This window comes from Pyrgilauda ruficollis, unplaced genomic scaffold (genome assembly GCF_017590135.1).
Source record: "Pyrgilauda ruficollis isolate IOZ18807 unplaced genomic scaffold, ASM1759013v1 scaffold12, whole genome shotgun sequence".
In the NCBI taxonomy this organism is placed as follows: domain Eukaryota; kingdom Metazoa; phylum Chordata; class Aves; order Passeriformes; family Passeridae; genus Pyrgilauda; species Pyrgilauda ruficollis.
This window is the reverse complement of record NW_024510321.1, coordinates 8,505,362-8,526,584: the sequence shown is the minus strand read 5'-3', so window position 1 is coordinate 8,526,584 and position 21,223 is coordinate 8,505,362. Positions and strand designations below refer to the sequence as shown.

The following is a 21,223-nucleotide window of genomic DNA, read 5'->3' as shown; positions in this document are numbered from 1 at the left end:
CCTTATGCTGTTTGTTTCTTTTGGTGGGTCCCATGCCCTCAGTGGGATTTTACAAATTTGTGTTTCATGTTTCATCTTAGTCAGCATTAGGACAAAGTATAATTTTACTTATGTTCAAAAACTATTTCGCTCAAGGCTTCTTTTTCAATTCTGAATTCCCTCTCATGAATTTGTTCAATCTGTCAGCCATCCAATTTGTCAATATCTCACTGTTTTTTTTGGAACCCAGAAAAGAAACTTGCAGATATAAGGTGATTCACAGAAGATGCAAAGCTATAAACAGCCTTATCTTAGTATATTCTCCGGGACGATTTGAGTTCTCTCCAGCACAAGAATTTCAGCCAACCAAGGCAAGATGAATCATCTGTCATTTGTGTCATTATTTTCTGTACTAAAGTGGTAGATTTGTGGTCTCTTCTTCACCATCATTCCCAGCAGTAGCAAGGACATTGACACACTGTTCAAAGATGGCACAGGCAGGTTTTCCACATCAAGCACTCAAATGAGTACCAATTCCCTGTGTTTTTAACAAAAAAAAATTGGCAGAAGCTCTCTTAGATCTCTGCAAACAATTTACTAATGACATAAACAAAAACAAATCTGGAAATGCCTTGTTGCATTTGGTACCATAACTGACAAAAACTGATTTGTTTTTACCTTCATTTCAATTTACTGTCATCCTGACTAGAGGCAGATTTATCTGTGCTTGTACAGTTTCCAGGCAAAGCTGCTAAAAAGCACAATGGGATTCTGTGATAACTGCTGTTAAGATAATGCAAGATCTCTGCAGACAAAAAAGAAGTGTGCTAGATTGGTTTTCTTTTTCTGAACTCTTGACATTTTTTCTGTCATTTCAATTTCCCAGGGAAACCAAAGAGAATTACGTTTGGCCACTGTAATTGACTTATGCTGTAGCACCCGGGGCAAATTCCAATGTGTAAGAAAGAAAAAAATGTGGAAAATTATGTTATTGACAGACTGAGAATGTTCTACAGTAATAAATTGCTAGTCAGTGAAACAGGCAGTCCAAAGCATTTAGAAATGCCTTGCTCTGAATTGTGATGGCAATTAAAATCTCCATGCTTTTTTGTGAAAGTAAGTTTAGTTGTTTAGCAGACATCAAGATAATCTTAAAAATATGGGCCTAGGCAGGAGCAATTTACCACACTAGATACCAGCTGATGTGATCTTATCTGATGTAATACAATAATTTAATATAATAATAACTAAAAAACTCACATAACTGATCTTGGACTAAATGTTTCAAAAGACTGAAGAGTTTAAGTAAATTATTTAACAGCTATAATGTATAATGTTATAATGTATTTGGAATCTGCTAGTCCTCTAACATATTCTAGTTTTGTTGAAACACACTCAGAGAAGATTGTTCTCTCAAAAATGGTTTGATCGATTCTAAGAAAAATTATTTAACAAGTAAAGTCTTCCTCATACAGCAAGCTATAATCCAGAGACTATAGAGACGATCTTCAAGTAGAACAATAAGTATACTTATTATTGTAGCATAATATTTATATGAGGACCTATGCTTTACTGCACATTGACTCTCCACAGCAGATCTGCTGATTTCTCTGAAGATATGATGAATTCACACATGGTAAATTAAGAACATCAGCTCACCTGTGGAAAAGACATTCTGGATAACACCATGTCAAACACAAGGCATCAGCTCAGAACTTGCATCATGTGATGCAAGTTGACTTCCCTCAGCATATTTTGCATTAGTGGCTAAAACACTGTTGATAACACAACATTTTGGCTATTTGCTTGCAAAGTACCAAGACTATCTCTCTCTCCTATCCCCAACAAGTGAACTGGAGGTGAGCAAGAGGCTGAGAGGGGACATAGCCAGGACAGGTGTCCTCAGCTGATGGAGGGAGTATTTCTTGCCATGGGACACTGTGCTCAGCACTAAAAATCTGGGGAGAGGGAAAGGGGGAGATGACTGGGTTTATGGCATTTGTCTTGCCAAGCAGCCATGAACTATCATTATATCAATGCATTAGTCTTGCCTTCCTTCTGTTTCTTCCCAGTCCCACAGCAGAGTGGAATGAGCGAGAGGCTGTGTGGGTGTTTGGCTCTTGGCCAGGATCAACCAATATTTCATTTCAACAGCAGCTGTTTCTTGATGTTTCTTGTTGTCAGGGAAAGAAGACCCATCAGCTCCCCATCCTTCTGTCTCTCAGGTGCAATTTGGACATCTTATTTTGACTCACTGGTCTGCTCTATCTTTCTACTGAAATTTTTTCAGAGAGAAGTAGTTCTCAATATTGTGGTTGTTATTGTTATGTCACTTGATACATTTGAAAAAATGAAGGGCAAGCAAGCTATTATTTTCTAACACAAGGTGACAAATGCAAACCCAGAGCACTCTCACATACCTTGGGCCCAATGCCCAGAGTCACAGATTGTGGGGTGACATGAGGAGCCCCTGTGGTCCCACCATGGGTCACAGGCAGGAGAGCTGACAGGGCATTGAGGGGACAGTGTGGCAGTGCTGCCTGTCCCCCAGAACTGGGAGGGAGGAAGCCCCAGGCCAGGGCAGAGCAGGGTGGGAGGTGTGAGCCTCACACTGAGTGCTGTGATCTAAAGGCTGGTGGCATTCACAGTGTTTATTGGCATCACAGAGAGAGTTTGGCTTTTGCTCTGCCTGAAATCACCAGGCATGGTAAAGAATTCCTGTCACTCAGTAAAGAGATGATCTATTACTGCTGAGGTCCTCTGCAAAAAAACCCTGCCATAATCATTAGGGACAAAATGAAACTGCTATTTAAACACAATTTTCCCATTTGTGTTTGACAAATCTTAGTAGTTTAAATACTGATAGGAACTTTTTGTCATGCTTTCTGTTTAAAATGAAGCATTAAGAAAGTTCAGTCCTTTTCACGGCAGTGTAACATTCATAGAAAAAGATTATGAGTTGATTCCTTGCTTCAATTTTCTCTCTTCTATATGTATATTTTTTTTAAGGCTGACAATCATTTTGATGTTAAAAGCAAATTAGGAGGTCTTCTCAGTTATCTTGTGTGAAATAAAGATGAACTGGACAAAAGAGCCCTAAATAGAAATTTCATGCTGTGATAAAAGATGGGAAATTATCATCCGTATCTCATGGAATGGGTCTTAATCATTGCTAAGTGGAGTAACAAAAAGAAGTAGTTAACAATATGTCTCCATGGATCTTTGCAGTCACATTAAGATTCACAAAGCCTGGCAGTACAATCAGAAATAAGTACAATCAGAAATGCTGCTGTCCAATTGATTTCTAATCCTCAGTATGAGTAGGAAAGTTGCAAAGCAGTAGAATACAGTAGAATATTCAGGCCATATGTGGAGTACCAATCTGCTCCATCCCATGCTGCACTCGAGTAGCCAAACCAGTAGGAGAAAATGTGAACAATTTACAGATTAGTGTCCCTAGCAGATTCCTTCAGAAGGAGAGGCACAGGAGGAATTTAGGCTCCCAGATCCCATTTACATAGTTACATTGATGCTAAAAGCCTGGTCCCAGTGAGATTCAGTGTTTCTGTGAGAATTGAAATTTCTGAAATCAAAATTGAGTGTGCTAACTACTGACATACATATTTTTGAATATCTCAAAAGCTCTCTTCAACTACTGCTGCCTGATGCTCTCAAGGACATGGCAGAAAGTCAATTGACATTCTTGTGAACACTGTTGACTTCTTACATATGCCGAGGTTGACACTTCACCAGTAGATGACAGTTTTGCTCAAAATAATTTAAAATAGGTAAATAGATATGTAGTTAGGAACCATATATGTCACTTTTTCTTAGAAATCTGTTTTCCTCCACTTATAAATCCTAAACCAATAATTTTCAGATTCTCTCTAAATAGTTTTGAACCCCATAAGACTATCCCTTTTCTACAGCTGCAACTCTATTCCTGAATTTTGTAATGTGTACCTATAATGGGCATAATCTCATTTTCCTGCAGCTCAGGAGACTTAGGTTTCCAAATTCCAGCTCAAAGAACATTTGAGGTATTGTAGTTAAAACTCTGGCCCCACCAGAGTCATCACTTCTATTAAAATGTGGGTTTAGGCATTGTGAGGACTTCCCCTACAAGAGCAACTTTGAGTGTTTCTTCATCATTTCTGTCAAACAAAGGCTAAGGAACAGAAAGTAATTGAAGGCAGATTACTTAGAAATAGAAAATATGAGATGGGACACAATCCTGCAGCCTTTAACAGAGTAGGGGAAAAACAGCTTCGGGGCAGCTCTCCAGGCCAGATTATATGTTTTGCATTAAAAAAAAAAAAAACAGGGAGAAATGCAGGCACCAGCTGGGAGTAAGTACAGAACCAGAGCTTCAGTTTTGGAGATGAGCACCCCAACCTGCACAAACACAGCCTCTCATTGCTGTTATTGTCTAACCTAATTCCATCCTCTTAGATGTTTGCAACAGAGTAGGGGAAAAACAGCTTCAGGGCAACTCTCCAGGCCAGGTTATATGTTTTGCATTAAAAAAAAAACAAAACAGGGAGAAATGCAAGCACCAGCTGGGAGTAAGTACAGAACCAGAGCTTCAGTTTTGGAGATGAGCACCCCAACCTGCACAAACACAGCCTCTCATTGCTGTTATTGTCTAACCTAATTCCATCCTCTTAGATGTTTGGTGGCACAGGTTCAGAAAGAAGAGGAAAAAACACCCCTCTCATATCAGCAGTTTTAGGCACTTCCACAGGAAAATGGGAAGGGAACTGAGTCCCTCATTTCTCACCAGCTGAAGCAGCTGTAGGTGTCTCCAGCACACTGCACTGCTGCCTTCTGGGCAGCTTCAGCTCCCCACTGGTTACTCTGGTTCCCAGCTCTTCTCAGACACTGAGCCTTTTTACCTCCCTGAACATTTACTGACTCTGGATTTAGTTTTCCATTCCTGCTGTTCAAAGTATTTTTCTGATTGAAACACCTCTCAAAACCTGGATGCAGACAAGGCCTTGGCTCTGTGTCACATGCATTGGGCACAAGGATGGGTGTAATAATTAGCATAAAGCATGGAAATTAAAAATAGGCACTTCTGTTTCCTAAGTGTGTCAAGCAAGGAGTTGGCAAGGTCAGACTTTCATTCTGCTCTGTGATAAGGCAAACTGGAAGCTGTCCCACTGTCAATACCAAGAATGCGTCTCACCCTAAAAAAAGAAATTTCTTTGGTGAATAAAGGCTTGGAAACCATTGCTTTCACCTTACCAACCTAGTAAAACACATAGGAAGATGTTTTTAGATGCAAATACACCAAAGAATAAAAAAAAAAATACAGTATAAAAAAAAATCCCACATAAAATGAGGTTCCTCCTGCGCTTAACTGCCAAAATTCATATTTAGGATTTCATTCTTTCTCACTGTAATTTAGAATCTTAGTAGCATCTAAAACTGTCAATTTACTTAATGCTCAGATATCAGTGGCATGACATTTATTAGAGAAACACGATATCTGCAGTCGGGACATGGCAGGAAAGTGCAATTGAGTCTTGCTTTAAAATCAAGAATTATGTGCAAGATCTCTTCTTGAGGAGAGTATTCAAATTCACATGAAAGGAAAAAACCCTCAAATAACTTTGATACTGCCACTATGAATTTAGATATTTTTTAAAAATCCTCAAGGATATGGTAAGGGGGTGAAGCATGCCTGGGCTGGCTGACCCTCCTCCCTCTCAGGATTTCCAAAGCCCACGGTGAGGAGCAGAAGGGAAAGTAAAGGGCACTGGTGCTCACAAACACAGCACTGTCTCCTTCCACACTCCTCAGAAGCAAAGCTGATGGGATTTCATCCTTGTGGTCCATAGAGGGGAGGGAAGAAATGGACCATAGAAATTAGAACTGGGAGAGACGACTAAGTCGTCCAGTCCATTTCCCTGCAAGCATAAGATTGTTCCCAAGTGCTCTTTCCAGTCTAGATTTAAATTAATCAATTAACAATGGGGCTTTCAACAGTACTTTGGGAGACCATTCTAGCCTAATGGATCTCATTGTTAATAATTTTCACCAGTTATTCAGCCTGACTTTTATTTTCTTTGATGTCATCTCAGGACCTCAGTTCTGCTGCTCTAAATTTAGTGCCCACTTCTCTCCTTGGGGTTTGTACCTTTCAGATACTCAGAAACACGTACACCATGTTCATAGTTTGCATATTTAATTTTTGTACTCTCTCCTGCTGGGTCACTCTTCTCTGCAGCCCCCAGCAGCCTTGTCTTTGTTTTCTGATTCCCTTCCACTTGGGCAATCTCCTCACCATTCTTTTCCACACTGGAAATTCACCTTTTGAATGAGTCTTAAAGGAAAACCTGCACAAAAAAAAAAATAGTCTTGCAAAATGGATTAGCATAAGAACCCTTTCTCAGGCATCCCGTGATGTGATCAAACAGTACAAAATGGGCTTGTGTCAGAAAGGGATTTTTGTTTCAGAGGAACTGAATTTGGAACTTATTTACAAGTGCATTCCCCCACCCCTCCCCACCCCTGTGGGTTTGGGCAAAATTTATTATGCCTGACTGTGAAAGGAGAGCCATGGCCACTGTCAGACAAGACCCTGGCTCTTGCTTCCAGCACAGAGGGGTCAGAGATCAGGGTAGAGAGGAATGTCACTCTGGCCCTGCTGCTTCACTGATGAAGATGAAGAGCTCTGCAAAGAATAACTTTCCCTGGGCAGCATAGTCAGAGGGAGGACTACTTAACACATTAATAAGGGAAGAAAACATGAGGCTCTCAGAGGCCCCCTCTTCACCCTCTCTTTCCACAGAAATACAATATTCAGTTACACATAACCCACATTTTGATGTAAGGAAAGGAAAACCCTGTGTAACTCCAGTGTTTCAAAGACTGTTCCATTTATACCCCTAAATATCTGTAACCTCACTGCTAGCCACTTCTTCGTTCCTATTATTTGCTAGCTGTGTTATCTGCCTTTTGTTCAGACTTCTGCTATTCCATTTCCTAAGCCCTCAACATGCTTCTTTCTTCCCATATTTTAGTCAGATACTCCGCATCAGCTGCTTCCATCCACCTCAGGGGTACTCATTGGGACATCCAGTGTGAGCCAGGGGTTACAGCCAGGGTGCTCACTGAAGTCACATCTTCCTGTTTGTCACTGAAATAACCACAATCGCTACCACAGGTACAATAGAAAATGGAGAGAAAAAAATGAGCTGTAGCAGTCTTTATGACTGGCAGAGAAATGCACACTGTGCATTGATATATGCACACTATTAATCATCCCTGCTGTACACAGTTCTTCTCCTATGGCTACACATTTTTATTTTTTTTTTAGCCATGATTATGGTTTTGTTCCCCATGCAGAGCTGGGGACAGGAGAGCTCTCTGTGTCAGGAGTGCATATCAAAACTGAAGAGCAAGATACACCACACCACACACCAGCCCCTCAATCCCCAGCTCCCTCCTTGCACATACATCTTGATTTCACTCCTCTTGAAGCCTCGGAATAGAGGGGGTTGTAGATGCCAAGTTGTGGGGAAAATGAACTGATGGACCTGGGTAAATACATTCCTCCCTTCTAACCATAGACCTACCCCTCATGTAAGCACTGACACACTGGGGCAATGGTTTCCATTTCTAGAGAAATGTGTCCTTTTCCTGTTTCGTTTTGGTTTGGTTTTTTTGGGGTTTTTTTTGTTTTGTTTTGTTTTTTGTTTTTTGTTGTTGTTGTTTTGGTTTTTTTTTCGTTTTCTTTTTTTGAGGGAAAAGATGGAAAGAAGAGCTCTTTGCCTCTTTGGCAGTATTTTCTGTAGGACATTGCCCACTGCTGGGGTGGCAGGCAGCAGCCTGGCAGCTCAGTGCCCCCAGGGCCCAGCACAGGTTCAAGGATCTGCCTTGGGACAGTGGGGTGCAGGACTGTGCCCACAGCACATCCCTGCAGACAGCTTTTCCAGCATCACTGCCCTTTCATGTCTTGACTATCTCTTATTACAAAATTAAAGCCATTCTAAGAATGTGATAGGGCTGCCAGGGAAGAAGATAAGAGAAAATAATGCAGGACTTGTCAGTGCTATGTAACATCAAGAAATTTTCCTTTCCTAAACAAACCTGAAATGGAAACCTGAACTTATTCAGCTGTGAGTAGAGGGTATTAAAAAAAAAAAAAAAAAAAAAAAAAAAAAAAAAACACTCCTCTGTGATCAGAGCTCAATTAAGCTGCCTTGAAAATTATTCCAAATACACTTTTTTCAGATAACAATAGACAATCCTTTTGACTGATTTGTTAAAAAAGGTAAAGAAAGAGCATAAAATTATTGCTTATCAGAGAGAGAAGCAGCACCATTTAAAATAACATGAAATTGTATCCCATGAATTATTCAGAAGGGCTGATGTTACACTATCATTATTTCTGGCTTTCCTTTTTACTGCATTGCATTTTGTGTAAGTTGTCTCCCATTCAATAAAGGAGGTGTGGGTTTTCTTAATTAATCAAACCTGATTTTTCTGATTATTTTTTTCTAATTTAAAATGAATATATTTCAAGCAGTGAGCTGTCTTCATGGTGTCACGCTGAAAAAGAAGATGAATTTCACTACCACTAGCAGGGTCTAAAACATGCAGTGCAATAGTCACTTGCATACTGACTGGTGTTCTCTACGTGTCATGCCAGCTGCTGAGAAACCAAAGTGTGATCCCAGTTGTATCCTGGCATTAGCAGTTGTAAACTCCATCCTGTTCTGTGTGAATTAGGCTCACTGAATTTCGCAGCTCTCTGATGCACAGCCTGTGTGATTTGCTGATTGCAGGTACCAGTCTACACCTCCTGTGATTTCCTCATGATTTTGATTTTCCTTTTCCAACACAAAAAATATGCAAGGCTACAAACTCATTCTTATGGAAGGACCTAATGATCACAGCCCACTAGAAGAGTAACTTTTTTAAATCAATGGAAGCATTGACTATACTAGGCAAAACTCATTTGTTTTATTGGTAGAGCTGTGTCTCCAGGCAGATGGGTGTAGGCATTTTGTGTTTATGGCCACAACTGACTTAAACACCCAGCTCACAACCATATTCCATAAGATGTTAGCCAGTTCTCCACATTCAGTTTGTCTGCTGAGCAAACCTTCATATTTTTGCTTGCTTACTCTCTCTTCTGTCAACATCTTTCCGAACCATTTCTGTTACAAGCTCTGCGGCTGCAGGCCTGGTGCTTTGGGAGGTCACACAGGGGAGACAGCCCTGTTTTCTTTCTGTGTGTAATAGTTCATCTCAAGGCAAAATGAGCATCCTTGAATATACTGACATTGATACAATTATCATTAATTGTTGTGGGGGAAAAAAGCTGAAAAAAAATATCTCACAAAGTTTAAACATAAGGGGAAAAAATGTAAAGGCCCTAGATTTGTTCTGCTTGCCCTCTTATGATTTGGGGAGTTTTGATCTGTATTTTGCTGCTTGGAAGAGAAATCTTACTAAGAGCATTTCTCCACAGTGTAGAAAGGTTTATTCTTCTGGCTGTCTATAGGTCTTCAGAGTTCATGAAGAGAAGCTGGCAATACTGAGATGTAATGTAGACTATCAAAAAGCAAATATCTAAACTAGGCCAGATGAATCACCTCCTAGGAAAATTCCTCTCCTTTGACTATAAAGAGAGTCTACAGCAAATTAGCTCAGCTTCGGACATCTAAACTCTAGTTATCCAGAACAGCTGAAATGAATCTCCCTGCTGGTGTCAGCAAACTGGAAATGGCTTATAATAAAACCCAGTTTTGTTTCAACAGCTCAGCTGTGACGTGAAAGTCTGCACAATCACTGACAGACAAAAAATGAACATCAGGAGTTCGAGGTTCCCACTGCCTGGCTGTGAGAGGAGTTCCTGCCTCTAGACACTCAGGCTTCCAGCAGGGCACCAGAAAGGATTGTTACCTCAGTGGATGTGTGGTCAAAGGCAATGTGCCATTTATGTGTACATTTTTGATTTATAATGCAACTAATTAATTGGCAGAATTTGTCAAGATAAAATGCAGTGAATTCCCTCCCTGCTCTCTCAGCTGTCCTCAACAACAGGGTGTTAGCCAGGACCCAGCCACTATGCTGACACAGCTTCCCAATTTCCTTTCCCCTGCTCCATTTCCTTTTCAAATTGAAAGCTATTAGAAGTCTTTAGGCAAATAATAGAAACTTAATGCAGGTGCCTGTTATAAATTGTTCACTGGTTACTTTTAACCTAATGTCTCTTCAAACATCACTTTGCAGAAGGCAACGAGGGTAGGAAATGCCTCATGGATTTTGAAAATCAGTGGGTCAGGAGTTAAGGTCATAATAATGTAGCCCATTTCTCCTTGTTTGTCAAATAACCTGGATGCAGTTACATCCCTGGATCTTTCAGCTGAGATTGACTGCCCTCAGTAAGAATGTGAGTCTTGTGGGGAGCAATCTCTGTCCTGAGTCAAACCTTCTGTACAACCCTAAGCAGGGTGGGTGCCATAAGGCTGGTGGTGCCAGTTACTGCTCATGGAGGATTCTGCCACTCACAAGTCCACAGCTTTCCTAGGCATGGCTTGAGGATGTGCACAGTCTGGATCTGCTACATGTCTGAGGTTAAATTAATCAATGCTTATGAGGGAGTTCGACTTTCATAAATAGAAATTGCTTGAGAAACTTGAAGTGTTCTGCAAGCAAAATAAAATAGGAAGTAAACATTAATAACAAGAGTTAGTAATTACTAGTTTTAATGCAAAATAGACAAATGTACAGAAGTGCCTATTAATTCTGAATCACTGAAGCAAATATCTAGGCTCCAGAGCTGAAAATGCTGCCTAAAATGCCAGTGTGATTAGTCAATGCTAAAATCTGCCTTCATCAGCTAAGCATCACATCTTGTTCTCAGAGAAAAATTCCTCCCATGTTCACTGGCAATAATATCAAACATTACACAGGGGATAAACCTCCAGCTCTGTGTGTGTACCAAACAAGGCATGCAAGGGGACAATCTGTTAGCATGTATGCTCCTGAACACAGCGGACAACTGTCAGGTTGTTGGAAGTATTTCTCATCATGCTGGGTGCCCTCACAGGCAGCATTGAACAGTGCTACGTTGGTCACAGATCACTTTCTCCATTTGGCTCCCCAGTGAGGTGTAAATATTTCAGAGCTAATGCATAAGTCATGTACACCTGGGTTTCCAAGTGCCACAGCAGCGAGACATAACTCTTGGGTATTTCTGAGCATAGAGGAGCATGGATTATTTTCTGACACTGCAAATGGAAAATACATGGAGACCTTTAATGTTTAACACTCAGACTGGTTCTGCAAATTCTGGGAAGCCATTGCCTCCCAGCCCCAGGCAGCATCTAAGTGATGTTCTGCAAACATGTACACCTTGCCAGGACTGGCAAACACCCCAGGCTGTGTCCACACGTGGTACCCACTGGGGCCCCATATCACTGCAAGTCAACATATGGAGTTAATTCACACAAACATGAACACCCCAAGCACACTGGCTATTGCTGTGCAGGTGGACATTGTGATAGCAAACAACATCAGAGGTGCATTATTGCTGCATCTGATAGGTGCTGGGTGCCTTTCTGTTTCATTTGTGAATAAATTGAGACCTTACAGGAAATCCTGAGTGCATTCATCAGCTTACCTTCATCTGAGAGGAGAAAAAGAGTTAAGTTTACTTGTAGATAAAATTATTGAAAAAATAAAAGACATCACACTGTGTACTGGGCTGATTGGGGGTGAGGAAGGTGTAGATCCCAGAGAGCAGGAGGGCTTACCCAGTTGGTTTGCTCTGTATCTTCAGAGCCTTGGCTATGAGGTGAAGGAGGAGAGGAGGAGGCACACCAGGGGCTTGCTAATGCTAGGAGAAGGAGGCACTTGGTCTCTCTGCCCTGAGAAGGAGTATTGGCAGAGGTCCTCAGGGGCAGACAGAGAGGCTCATGGGTTTCTGTAGGAGGGAATTGCCTCTTGGTACTCCTGCTGTGCTGAGGTAAATAAGGCTCTACCTACAGTGGTAAAGAAATAAAATTGAACAAAAAAATAGCTGATTCTTCTTGTGGGCCTTCCAACCAAGGAAAATATTACATACTGTTGAGGAAAATATACACTGATGTTTGAGATGCTGAGTGGGACTCAAACACCTCAGTGGCAGGCAGTGGCCCATGAAATGTTTGATGCTAGTCCATGTGAAAGACACTGTTAACTAGATGGACATGTCACAATCTAAGATACCTATTATTTTTCTCATGAAAGCAGTGACCCTAAAGCAAAGCAATTTTAATGTACAGACTACAAGCACATTTCTTTGTAGGGAACAAGTAATTTTTCCACCTCAACTTTTTACCTAGTAATAAAACTGGAATAAACACAAAGGATTTTTCTCCTGTCCATTTCTCCCAAATGTTCCCATCTCAATTTTTTGGGTTTTCAAGATTTCCAGCTCTTTTTTTTTCTCCCCAATAAATACTTCAGAGCACTTTTTTAGGGCCACATCTATAGTAACAAATAGAGATTAAGCTCTCAGCACAGGCATACAGTGATGTGTACTTTGTCACTAGCACCTGTAACAGCTTCTATATGAAATTCTCACACCCAGGGGCTCAGACGGGATTAACTGAATTTTTCACAATACTTACCCCTCTCCTACACATGCCACAATGCTGTTGTGCCACATTACAACTAAATTTTTTGGATTACTGAAGATTTTCTATTGATATAGGCATGAAATAATTTTGATAGAATTTGCAATTATATTCATTAAGCATGGTTACAGCATGTCGTCCACTAGTAGTCCCAGTGCTGTGTGGAGATTATGATGGGCTGTTGATGGTGTTTACTAACTGGGAGTTCATTGACAGCACCAATCCTTTTGTTTAAAATATTATTTCCTTCTCCATTCAACTCTTTTGTCATTCAACACCAATAGATTTTATAAGGGAACATGGCCCCAAACATGGCAAGCCAAAAAAAATCTCTGCAGTTTTTCAGTTTTTCTGCTATTCAATAGACCTTGTAAGAGGAAAAAAAATCTTTTTGCTGACTCTCTAAAACTATTCCTAATGCTTTTCTAAAGCTAAAGTGATACTATAGAAACAGCATCAACAGGGACCACAGGAAGATTGTTTCCATTCCTCCTATGGGTATTTGCAGTCTCAGACCTGTCTTCATTTGACTTGTCACACTTTGAGGTCTTGATTCAGTTACCTAAACATGGGTGTGTGTTTTCACTGAGCCTCTTTATGGATTTCTGTGTGAGAAGAAACACATGGGAAGTGTGCAGAACACATGGGAAGTGTGCATGGGAAGTGTGCAGAACCTCCTGGGCTGCCCAGACTGCAGCCAGACATCAGACAGGACATCAAGGGCATCTCAGGTGACTCTACCTGGGCACAGCCACACCAACACCTGCAGTCTGAGCTCCTGTGCAGGTGTTTGCCCACGCACAGCCATTGTGTCAAACACAGCCCTACACTCAGAGGCTACGTTGTCCCTTCTAGAGGAAGCACCTATCAGGAAAAACAATTCTTTTTCCCAAGACCTGTTCTCTTGTTCTTTGGTATTCAGAGAGATGAGTCCAGAGATGTGTTTTTCAAGAGATAATTTAATTTTGGGGTCAATTCATTCTAAATTCTACTTTGAAATTGTCCACAGGTCTGAAGGAACTATGTTTTGGAGTGAAACCCAGATCCTGTTGAAGTCTCTAATCATTTTGCATCTGACTCCAAATAAATTAGGATTTATTCCTAGAAAGTGTCTATCTGGACCAAGTAAGGGACATCTTTCAATTGCCATCACCATTATGTAGAGAGGCAACAGATGAACAAAGCTGGTCTCAGTGATAAATGCTCCATCCCAGAGACCACACTGGAAAGAGCACTGATGTAGCTGCTCTTGGAGAAGCTAAAAGGAAACTGGACTGAAAGTCAAATCTGTTAGGGTATTTTCTTCATGATTTTTAAAGAGCGGCCCCAGAAGCATTACTTCCATTTTTTTTCAGTACTTAGAATGCAACAGCAATGAAATCTAACATTACAGGGAGTATGTGCTCCCACCAGAAAATGTCTTCAACAGCTCATAAAAACCTGGCCATTTATCAGCGCTGCAGGAGATCTTTATTACCTCCCTACAGCATATGCTCTGCTATGATGTAGTTATTGATTTAACAAGTAAACTTCATGGCGAGCTTTTATCTTGGAATTAGCAGCAAGACTGAAATATAGACCTTATTATTCTAATAACACAGAGATGTGAGATTCCTGCATATTCCAAAGGCCATATCATCACCTTAACAAGCATCCCATTAGGGCTATCTGGCTTCCACATCAAAGTGTGTGCCGTGAGGACTTTAACAATCATGGTATCACACTCACCCCCAGCAATTTCACAGCACTTTTGTTTTTCTTCCTACAGGTTTGGACATCAGGCAAGCTCAGGTTATTGTGCTGTCATCGGGTACCAAATGTATAAATGGGGAATACATAAATGACCAAGGGCTTGCGGTCAACGACTGCCATGCAGAAATTGTGGCAAGAAGGGCATTTGTTCACTTCCTCTACTCACAGCTGGAGCTACACTTAAGGTAACTGAATTCTGTTGATTTTTGGGGGCTGTTATATGGCCTTCAGTGGAACAGATCCATCTTCCAGACAACTGAACTATTTGGTTTCTTATGTCATTTTTTCTGAGTGTTTAGGTGATGAAGGAACAATACACTGCACACAAAAGAAAATTGAGAGTTAGGTAGTCTAAAGTGTTGGGTCATGAGCTGCTTTACTTCAGCTGATTCTCTTTCAGTAGCGATTAGATATGACTCATAAAGCTGGGATTTATGAAGCCTGATGATTTTGTACAAATCTTTACGTGCAGGCTTATTAGCATCATTCACTGACCAGAGACTTGAAGGGAGTCATTTTGCTTAATGCAGCCATTTTCCTGTCTTCCTTGCTGCTGCTGAAAGATCTCAAAGAAGTGATTTATTAATCATTAATGTCTTCATTGACTCACTACAGAACCAATGAGTGTTAACAGCACAGCAAACTTTGTGCCAAAGCGTAAGATGCTATCACTTACTCCTTCTTCATGATGTTTTAAAATGTTATAGCATGTAGAATCATTACAGTGGAATTATTGTTCCTGTCTTCAGCCAAATCCACCTTGTTACCATTTAAATGGCTAATGGGTCACAGACTGCCTGGAAGATGGTAGTAAGTGGGATACCTCACCTCAGAATGCTGTCTTTTCTCTGATCTTGTCTATCAACAATCTGGAAGAGGTTACATTGTGCTTGGTTATAAGCTTTGCAGGGGACACCAAAATGTGGGAAGGACCAGTCACTATGCTTGATGGCTGGTCTGTCATCCCAGCAGGCTGGAGGGCTGGACCAGCAGGAACATTGACAGAAAACAGCAAGGACAAATGCAAAGTTCCACACCAAGGAGGAAAGAATGACCTTCCTCCTTTCCACCAAGAAGGGAAGAAATCCAGGCTGGGGAGCAGCTCTGCTGAAAAATGATGGGGCTTATAGGCAGACAGGGACCAGAACATTAGCTAGTGGTGTGCCTAACAGCAGGGAGAACAGCAGGATCCTGGAAAATATGAAGAGTCTGCCAAGGGATGTGTGCATCCACCACTAATCAGCACTCATCACAGCCCATCTACAATGCTCTGTGCAGTTTTGGGTGCCCCATCAATCATCTGACACAGATTCAGCAGAGGCTGCCCAGAGTCTCAGGGACCAGAGCGCCTGGGCTGGGTGGAAGTGCTGACAGATCTGGAGCTGGTCAGCCTGCAGGTGGGATGGCAGAGCCAGCAAAGCATGCCAGCAACACAGTGGAGCTGACATCTTCACCAAGGTGTGCAGGGGGAAGGGGGCAGACAGGAGGCACATGCTGAAACAAGAGAAGCTCAGTCTGAGTGTGAGGATGGATTTTCCCCATGGGGTTAGGCTAGCAGTGGGACAGATCACTCAGAAGGATTGTGCAGTCTCCCTCCTGCCTTGGACATTTTCAAAATCTGGGTGAATAGAACCTTGAGCAATCTGTCAAACTACTTTGAGAAGGAGGTTGGGATAGAGATCTAAAGACCTTACCAGCCTGAATTATCCTATAATGTGAAAACTAAGCAGAAGAAAAGCTGAGGTGGCATTTATTATATGGAAGAACCAAGACATTAAGGAAAACAAACAAAAAACCTCTTTCTCTATAGGTCATTCTTCTGCCCTCCATTCTTAAGTGCATATTCATGTGACTTTTTCTGAAGGCCATTAAACTCAGTGCAAAAACTTCCTTTGACTTCAGGAGGTTTTGCATCAAGTCACAGACACAAGGGTTAACCTAAGCAGGATTGTGTGCTCTTATGAGCACCTGTGATACTGTTGCACCTAAGCAACAATAGCAGGAATAATGGCTATTTTAACTTCAGACTGGAGCTGAAGACAAGAGAGTATATTGAGCACATGGGTTTGGCTAACAAAGGGGGACGAGAGCATTGAAGGGTTTAATCAAAAACAATATTCTTTCTATTTCATTCTGAATTGCTTTCAAGTTTACATTAAATTATTATGTCTTCAGCAGTGTAGCAGCCCTAGTACTTGCTTTGTGCTATGGTCTCTTGGGAAACAAGTGCTAACACTGTATCTTAAACTATTGTATTGATCCACCTCCCTAACATGTTCAGTCATATTATTATTTTATTTGGATCAATGTTAACAGCCTTTGTTAACAGAATCCTCAGTGAAGCACAAGCTCTGTTCACAGTAACTTCAAATCATTCTCTGTTCAGCCAAGACCAGGCACCATCACTTGCCTGACTAGCACACACCATAAAAATCTCAACCAAAATTGTCAAGGCTAAGCACCTCTGAATGACAGAGCTGGAGTTATTGTCAAAAAAGTCCATGGAGAAGAAAAACTGTGTGTTGTTATATATTCTTAAATTTTAATATTTATTGCTACACGCAGTTTTTTTGCCATCATCAGGAGTTTTATCCTGTCGTGACAAAATGGGGGAGTTCAAAATGAAATAAAAAATGCATTTTCTGCACATTGAAATCATATTTATTCCTTTTTCTCTGGAAAAAGAAAGATATTCTTTTCACAGAGAAAACACGATTCTGCCACATAGCTATAAGGACAGAGCTTTTAGGGCTGAAATGGTAACTCAGCTCTGCTGGGACTACCTGTGCACCATCTCCTCAGACTTGGGGGAAACACAAAGTTATTGTAATGCATTTGCATTAACCTAGCCCAAATTAAACTCCTCTCCTAGGCCAGGAAACTGTTGTACAAAGTAATAAATGAACTGAGACAAAAAAAGATGGTTTTCTTTTGAGAGCATTATTCTTGACTCAAAGAACTCAAATTTTCCATCATTCACTATGGAACAGGCAAGTTTGTTCTGTGGAGAGTATTTCCTTTTTCCACATACCTTCCTCCCACCAAGACTACCTGCTGAGAGTGGTCTCTGCAGCTGGATTTCAAACTTCAGGAACTTCCAGTGCAATAAATATTTTTCTGTGTGATGCTGTCTTTGAAAAGGAACCTCTTTTCCAGAATTTACAAATACTACCATTGATCTCAGTGTAAGCAAAACACACACTTGGCTGAGTGTAGCATGAAGGCTTCTAAGAGCAAGAGCAAGCAGGTTGGAGAAAGCAAGGGCCAGGATACAAAATTAATGGCCAAGAGACACGGATTCACTGAATTGAATTTACTTCTCAGCAGCCAAGTGTTGCCCAGATCCCCCAGGCTCTTGTGATCACCAGAGGAGAGATGGGCACCTCTGAGGTGGAGCTCAGCAGACCTGTCCAGGTATCTGTTTGGGGTGAGATAAAAGGCCAGGTACTGGGGCAATTTATTTTCCATTTCTCTAAAAAGAGAATATGGCAACTTCTTCACATTTTTAAACTGTAGGACAATTCCATCTACAAGCCAATGTTGCAGCAATATGCAAATTACTTCTTTTCCCCTTCTCTTCTTATTGCTAAATGTTAGAGGTACGACTTTCCTGACTTTTCTTGGAAAAGAGTTCCAGAAATGGAACTTTATCCTCTCTAAGAAGCAAGAGTGACAAATACTTCAAAAGGAAACTTTCTTTCAACAATTCATTGTCTAGAGCTCGAGTTAAATAAAAGCTAAAAGCACAACTAAAACCTGTCAGCTTCTAACCAGTGTGATTAAAACCCTTAGCCCTCCCAGATTTCATTTTTATGACAACCATAATCCTCCAGTTCTCCAGACTTTCACGAAAAAGATGAGAAGACGAAAATTTTCTGATGCACAAAAGGACAAGAAAGACCTTTTAAGAATCTTTTTCTAAGAATCACCATCAAAAGGCACAAAAATTTGATAGTCTGATTCTCTTGAAATGGTGATAGGAAAATCATTTTCAGTGGTATTATTTATATCAACCGGCCAATAGGGAATAAAAGAAAATACAACTCTTCTTTTTTAAAGAAAAACAAAATTAATAGAGTATCCTTAAAATAAATCAACACCATAGCAGGCTTCCTGCTGTAGTGCACCCTTCAGGTGCCAGGGAGATGATTTTACCAGAAGGTAAGCTCTTTCAGCAAGTCAGATGAAAACCACTGTTTATTTTATACAGGAAAGGAAAAAGGAATAGTCTTAATCCCGTCCAGTTAAGTTACTTTTTCCAGGAAAATCAGCTGCCTGTTACACATCTACTAAGCATGCTGTTAGTTTCTCTGGGATGCTAGAAACTTCCTGTAAATACATTTACATGCTAAAAAACTGCTTCTCTGCTTGTCAGACTTGTTTCACCAAAATGCTTCATATATACTAAACCATAAGCATGTGCTAAAGTATCTTATTCAAGTCAGCTCAAAACATGGGCATGTGCTATGCTGAATAATGAACTTAAGCAAAAGATTAGAATTTAGCACGTTCTTAAATGTTCCACTTGAATGAGCCTCAAATCCTAACTCGCACAGAAATTTGTAACAGGCAAAGTTTTAGGGATGAATTCTGCTCTTTTAGCCACTGCCAGTACACAGAAACAACACTTTCATGCCACCCCCTGAACGAATGGGATCTGCAGGCCCACTGTGGGCTCCGTTGCTCTGTGCAGGTTGTGTATGGCTGTGCAAAGGACGTTGCAAAGAACAGCTGCAAAGTCACCTTCCCTCTCACAGGTCACCTGTCCCAGAGACACGGCACGAGGCACTGCTGCTGGAGTAGAGGTGACTTTGCAGAAGTGCATCTCATGCTTTACCTGGACCATTTTTAGCAGATCCCTGGGTCCCCCTGTGGGTTTTGAAATACACCAAACATGCCATGCACAATAATCTTTACTAAGCCATGGCAGATGATGTTGCAACCCAAACTTTTTCCAACAATACTCGCTGAGTTTTGTTATGAATCCTATTCAGCCTTAATGCAGGAATGAACCTCATATTTGAGTTCAGCTCCTAAAAAACCATCCCAAAGGCAGGTCAGGACCCTATGTGATATGAAGAACCTCAGTCTGCTGGAGGAGAGAGTCAAGATGCCTTGCCCTCCAGCCCTGCCAACTATTTTTAGACCAGCTGTCTATCATCCAACCTTGCAGCCACACTGGCCACAGACCCTTGCTGGTGCTATGAAGAGGTAAGAGAGCAAGGTTAATCAGTGAAAAACAATGACCAGTGAAAACAGGACTGAAGCTGAACTCCTGAAATCCAGCCCAAAGCATGACTGCTCCAGCCCTACATAGCAACTGTCTCCAAGTACTGTAAGCTGCCCCCCCAACACTCTGGTGAGATTTAATGTAATAATAGCAGGCATTTGGACTGCACAGCTTTGTATTCTCCCAGCTGATTTTGCAGTGAATTATTTAGAACTACCTGCAATTGCTCTAAAGTCCAAGCAGCAGGGCTTACAGAGATTTTATTATTTCAGAGGCTTGTATCAGGGCGATAATATAATTAGTGCAGTTGGGAAGTTCCACCACAGCCAGCAGAAAATGAAGGAGCAGCATGTGGCAGCCCCAGCTCGGCAGCCAGTGTGACTCCCTGTCCCTGACAGGCGAGCTAATGTGCCTGTAAATTCCTCCTGACAGCAAACGCATCCTGGCATCAAGAAATGACAAAACACCCAAACCATGGAAGAGTGACAGCCAAACAGCTTCAATAGCACAGAGGCTGCACTGGGAGAAAACAGGCAGAGGCAGGTTGGAAGAAAGCCAAGGACTCGCTCAAAGGCTGAGTAAAAAGCACCCCTGTTTGCACTATCAAGAGGCAGAGAGACAGGCAGAAATTGCCTTGGTTAATGGGCTGTCCTGCAGTGAATTAAACGGGTGGGATTCTGCCTTATTAACAGCATCCTAGGAAAATCATCTGCAGGTGCTGCTCTGTTCAGAGATATTTCTCCAAAAAGACCCTTGAGTTTTTGAGGGAAGGACCAGGCCATCAGAGGGAAAGGAGTCTCATCACAATTTCACCAATCACATTTTCACCTTCAAAATTATAATCGTGACCATCGCCCAAACACATGTTAGAGGCAGCTGTCTGTCAGAGAAATCACCCATATCTTCCCAAATGTACCTCATGGGAGGAGCTGCCCAGCAGCAGAGCCTTAATGCTGTGCTGTTGCTGCAAACGGCAGCGCTGGGAGGGTTTGGCCTCCCGGGCAGCTGTTGCTAATGGAATATGTGCACTGCATCCCCATCTAGCTGCTGAACCACTGCAAAGATAAAAGCTCCATCTCAATAAGTATCTTTTTCAACTCAGCTGAGAAAATCCTGCACAAGTTTTGTCCAGCCTTCTTAAAATTTCTTCTGCTTTCCAAAAATGCCAAGTGACCAAGAGGACCCTGCTGGCCTAGGTGGGGCACTTGTTGGTGGCTCTGGCTGAATGGGGCAGAAGAGCAGGGAGGGCTGGCAGTGACCATAAAATTTGGGTGCTTTGTTAGAGGCCCTTTTCAGTGGAGCATACGAACACACATCTCAGCTGTGGTGATTGATGTTAATGGGATTCAAACATGTGCCTAGGCATTGTGATCAGCAGAGCTGATGTGTTCACATGAGAGCCCAAGAGAACTCCTTTTTCATGCACCAGAACCACTTTAAAATCAGTGTGTTTATGCATCCATGCATGTAAGGAAGGAGAGTTACCCTTCAAAAATCCACATTTTATCATTAGAACATATCTTAGGTAAGCAAGCCAAAAGCCCTTTGGCAGTCTTGACCTCTTTCACACATTTCTTCACCTGGAGAAGCTCACTGTTTTTCTTTTGCTGTCACTAGGCAAAAT

General features: G+C 41.5%; 1 protein-coding gene across 1 annotated transcript in view; it reads left to right on the top strand.

Annotated features, from left to right (window-relative positions):
- The window catches only part of ADARB2 (adenosine deaminase RNA specific B2 (inactive)), a 109,593-nt gene that overhangs the window by 53,662 nt on the left and 34,708 nt on the right, over window positions 1–21,223 (top strand). The window contains exon 5 of the mRNA XM_041488963.1: window positions 14,386–14,554. Coding sequence (XP_041344897.1) covers window positions 14,386–14,554 — 169 coding nt within the window. The remainder of the gene's footprint in view (window positions 1–14,385; window positions 14,555–21,223) is intronic.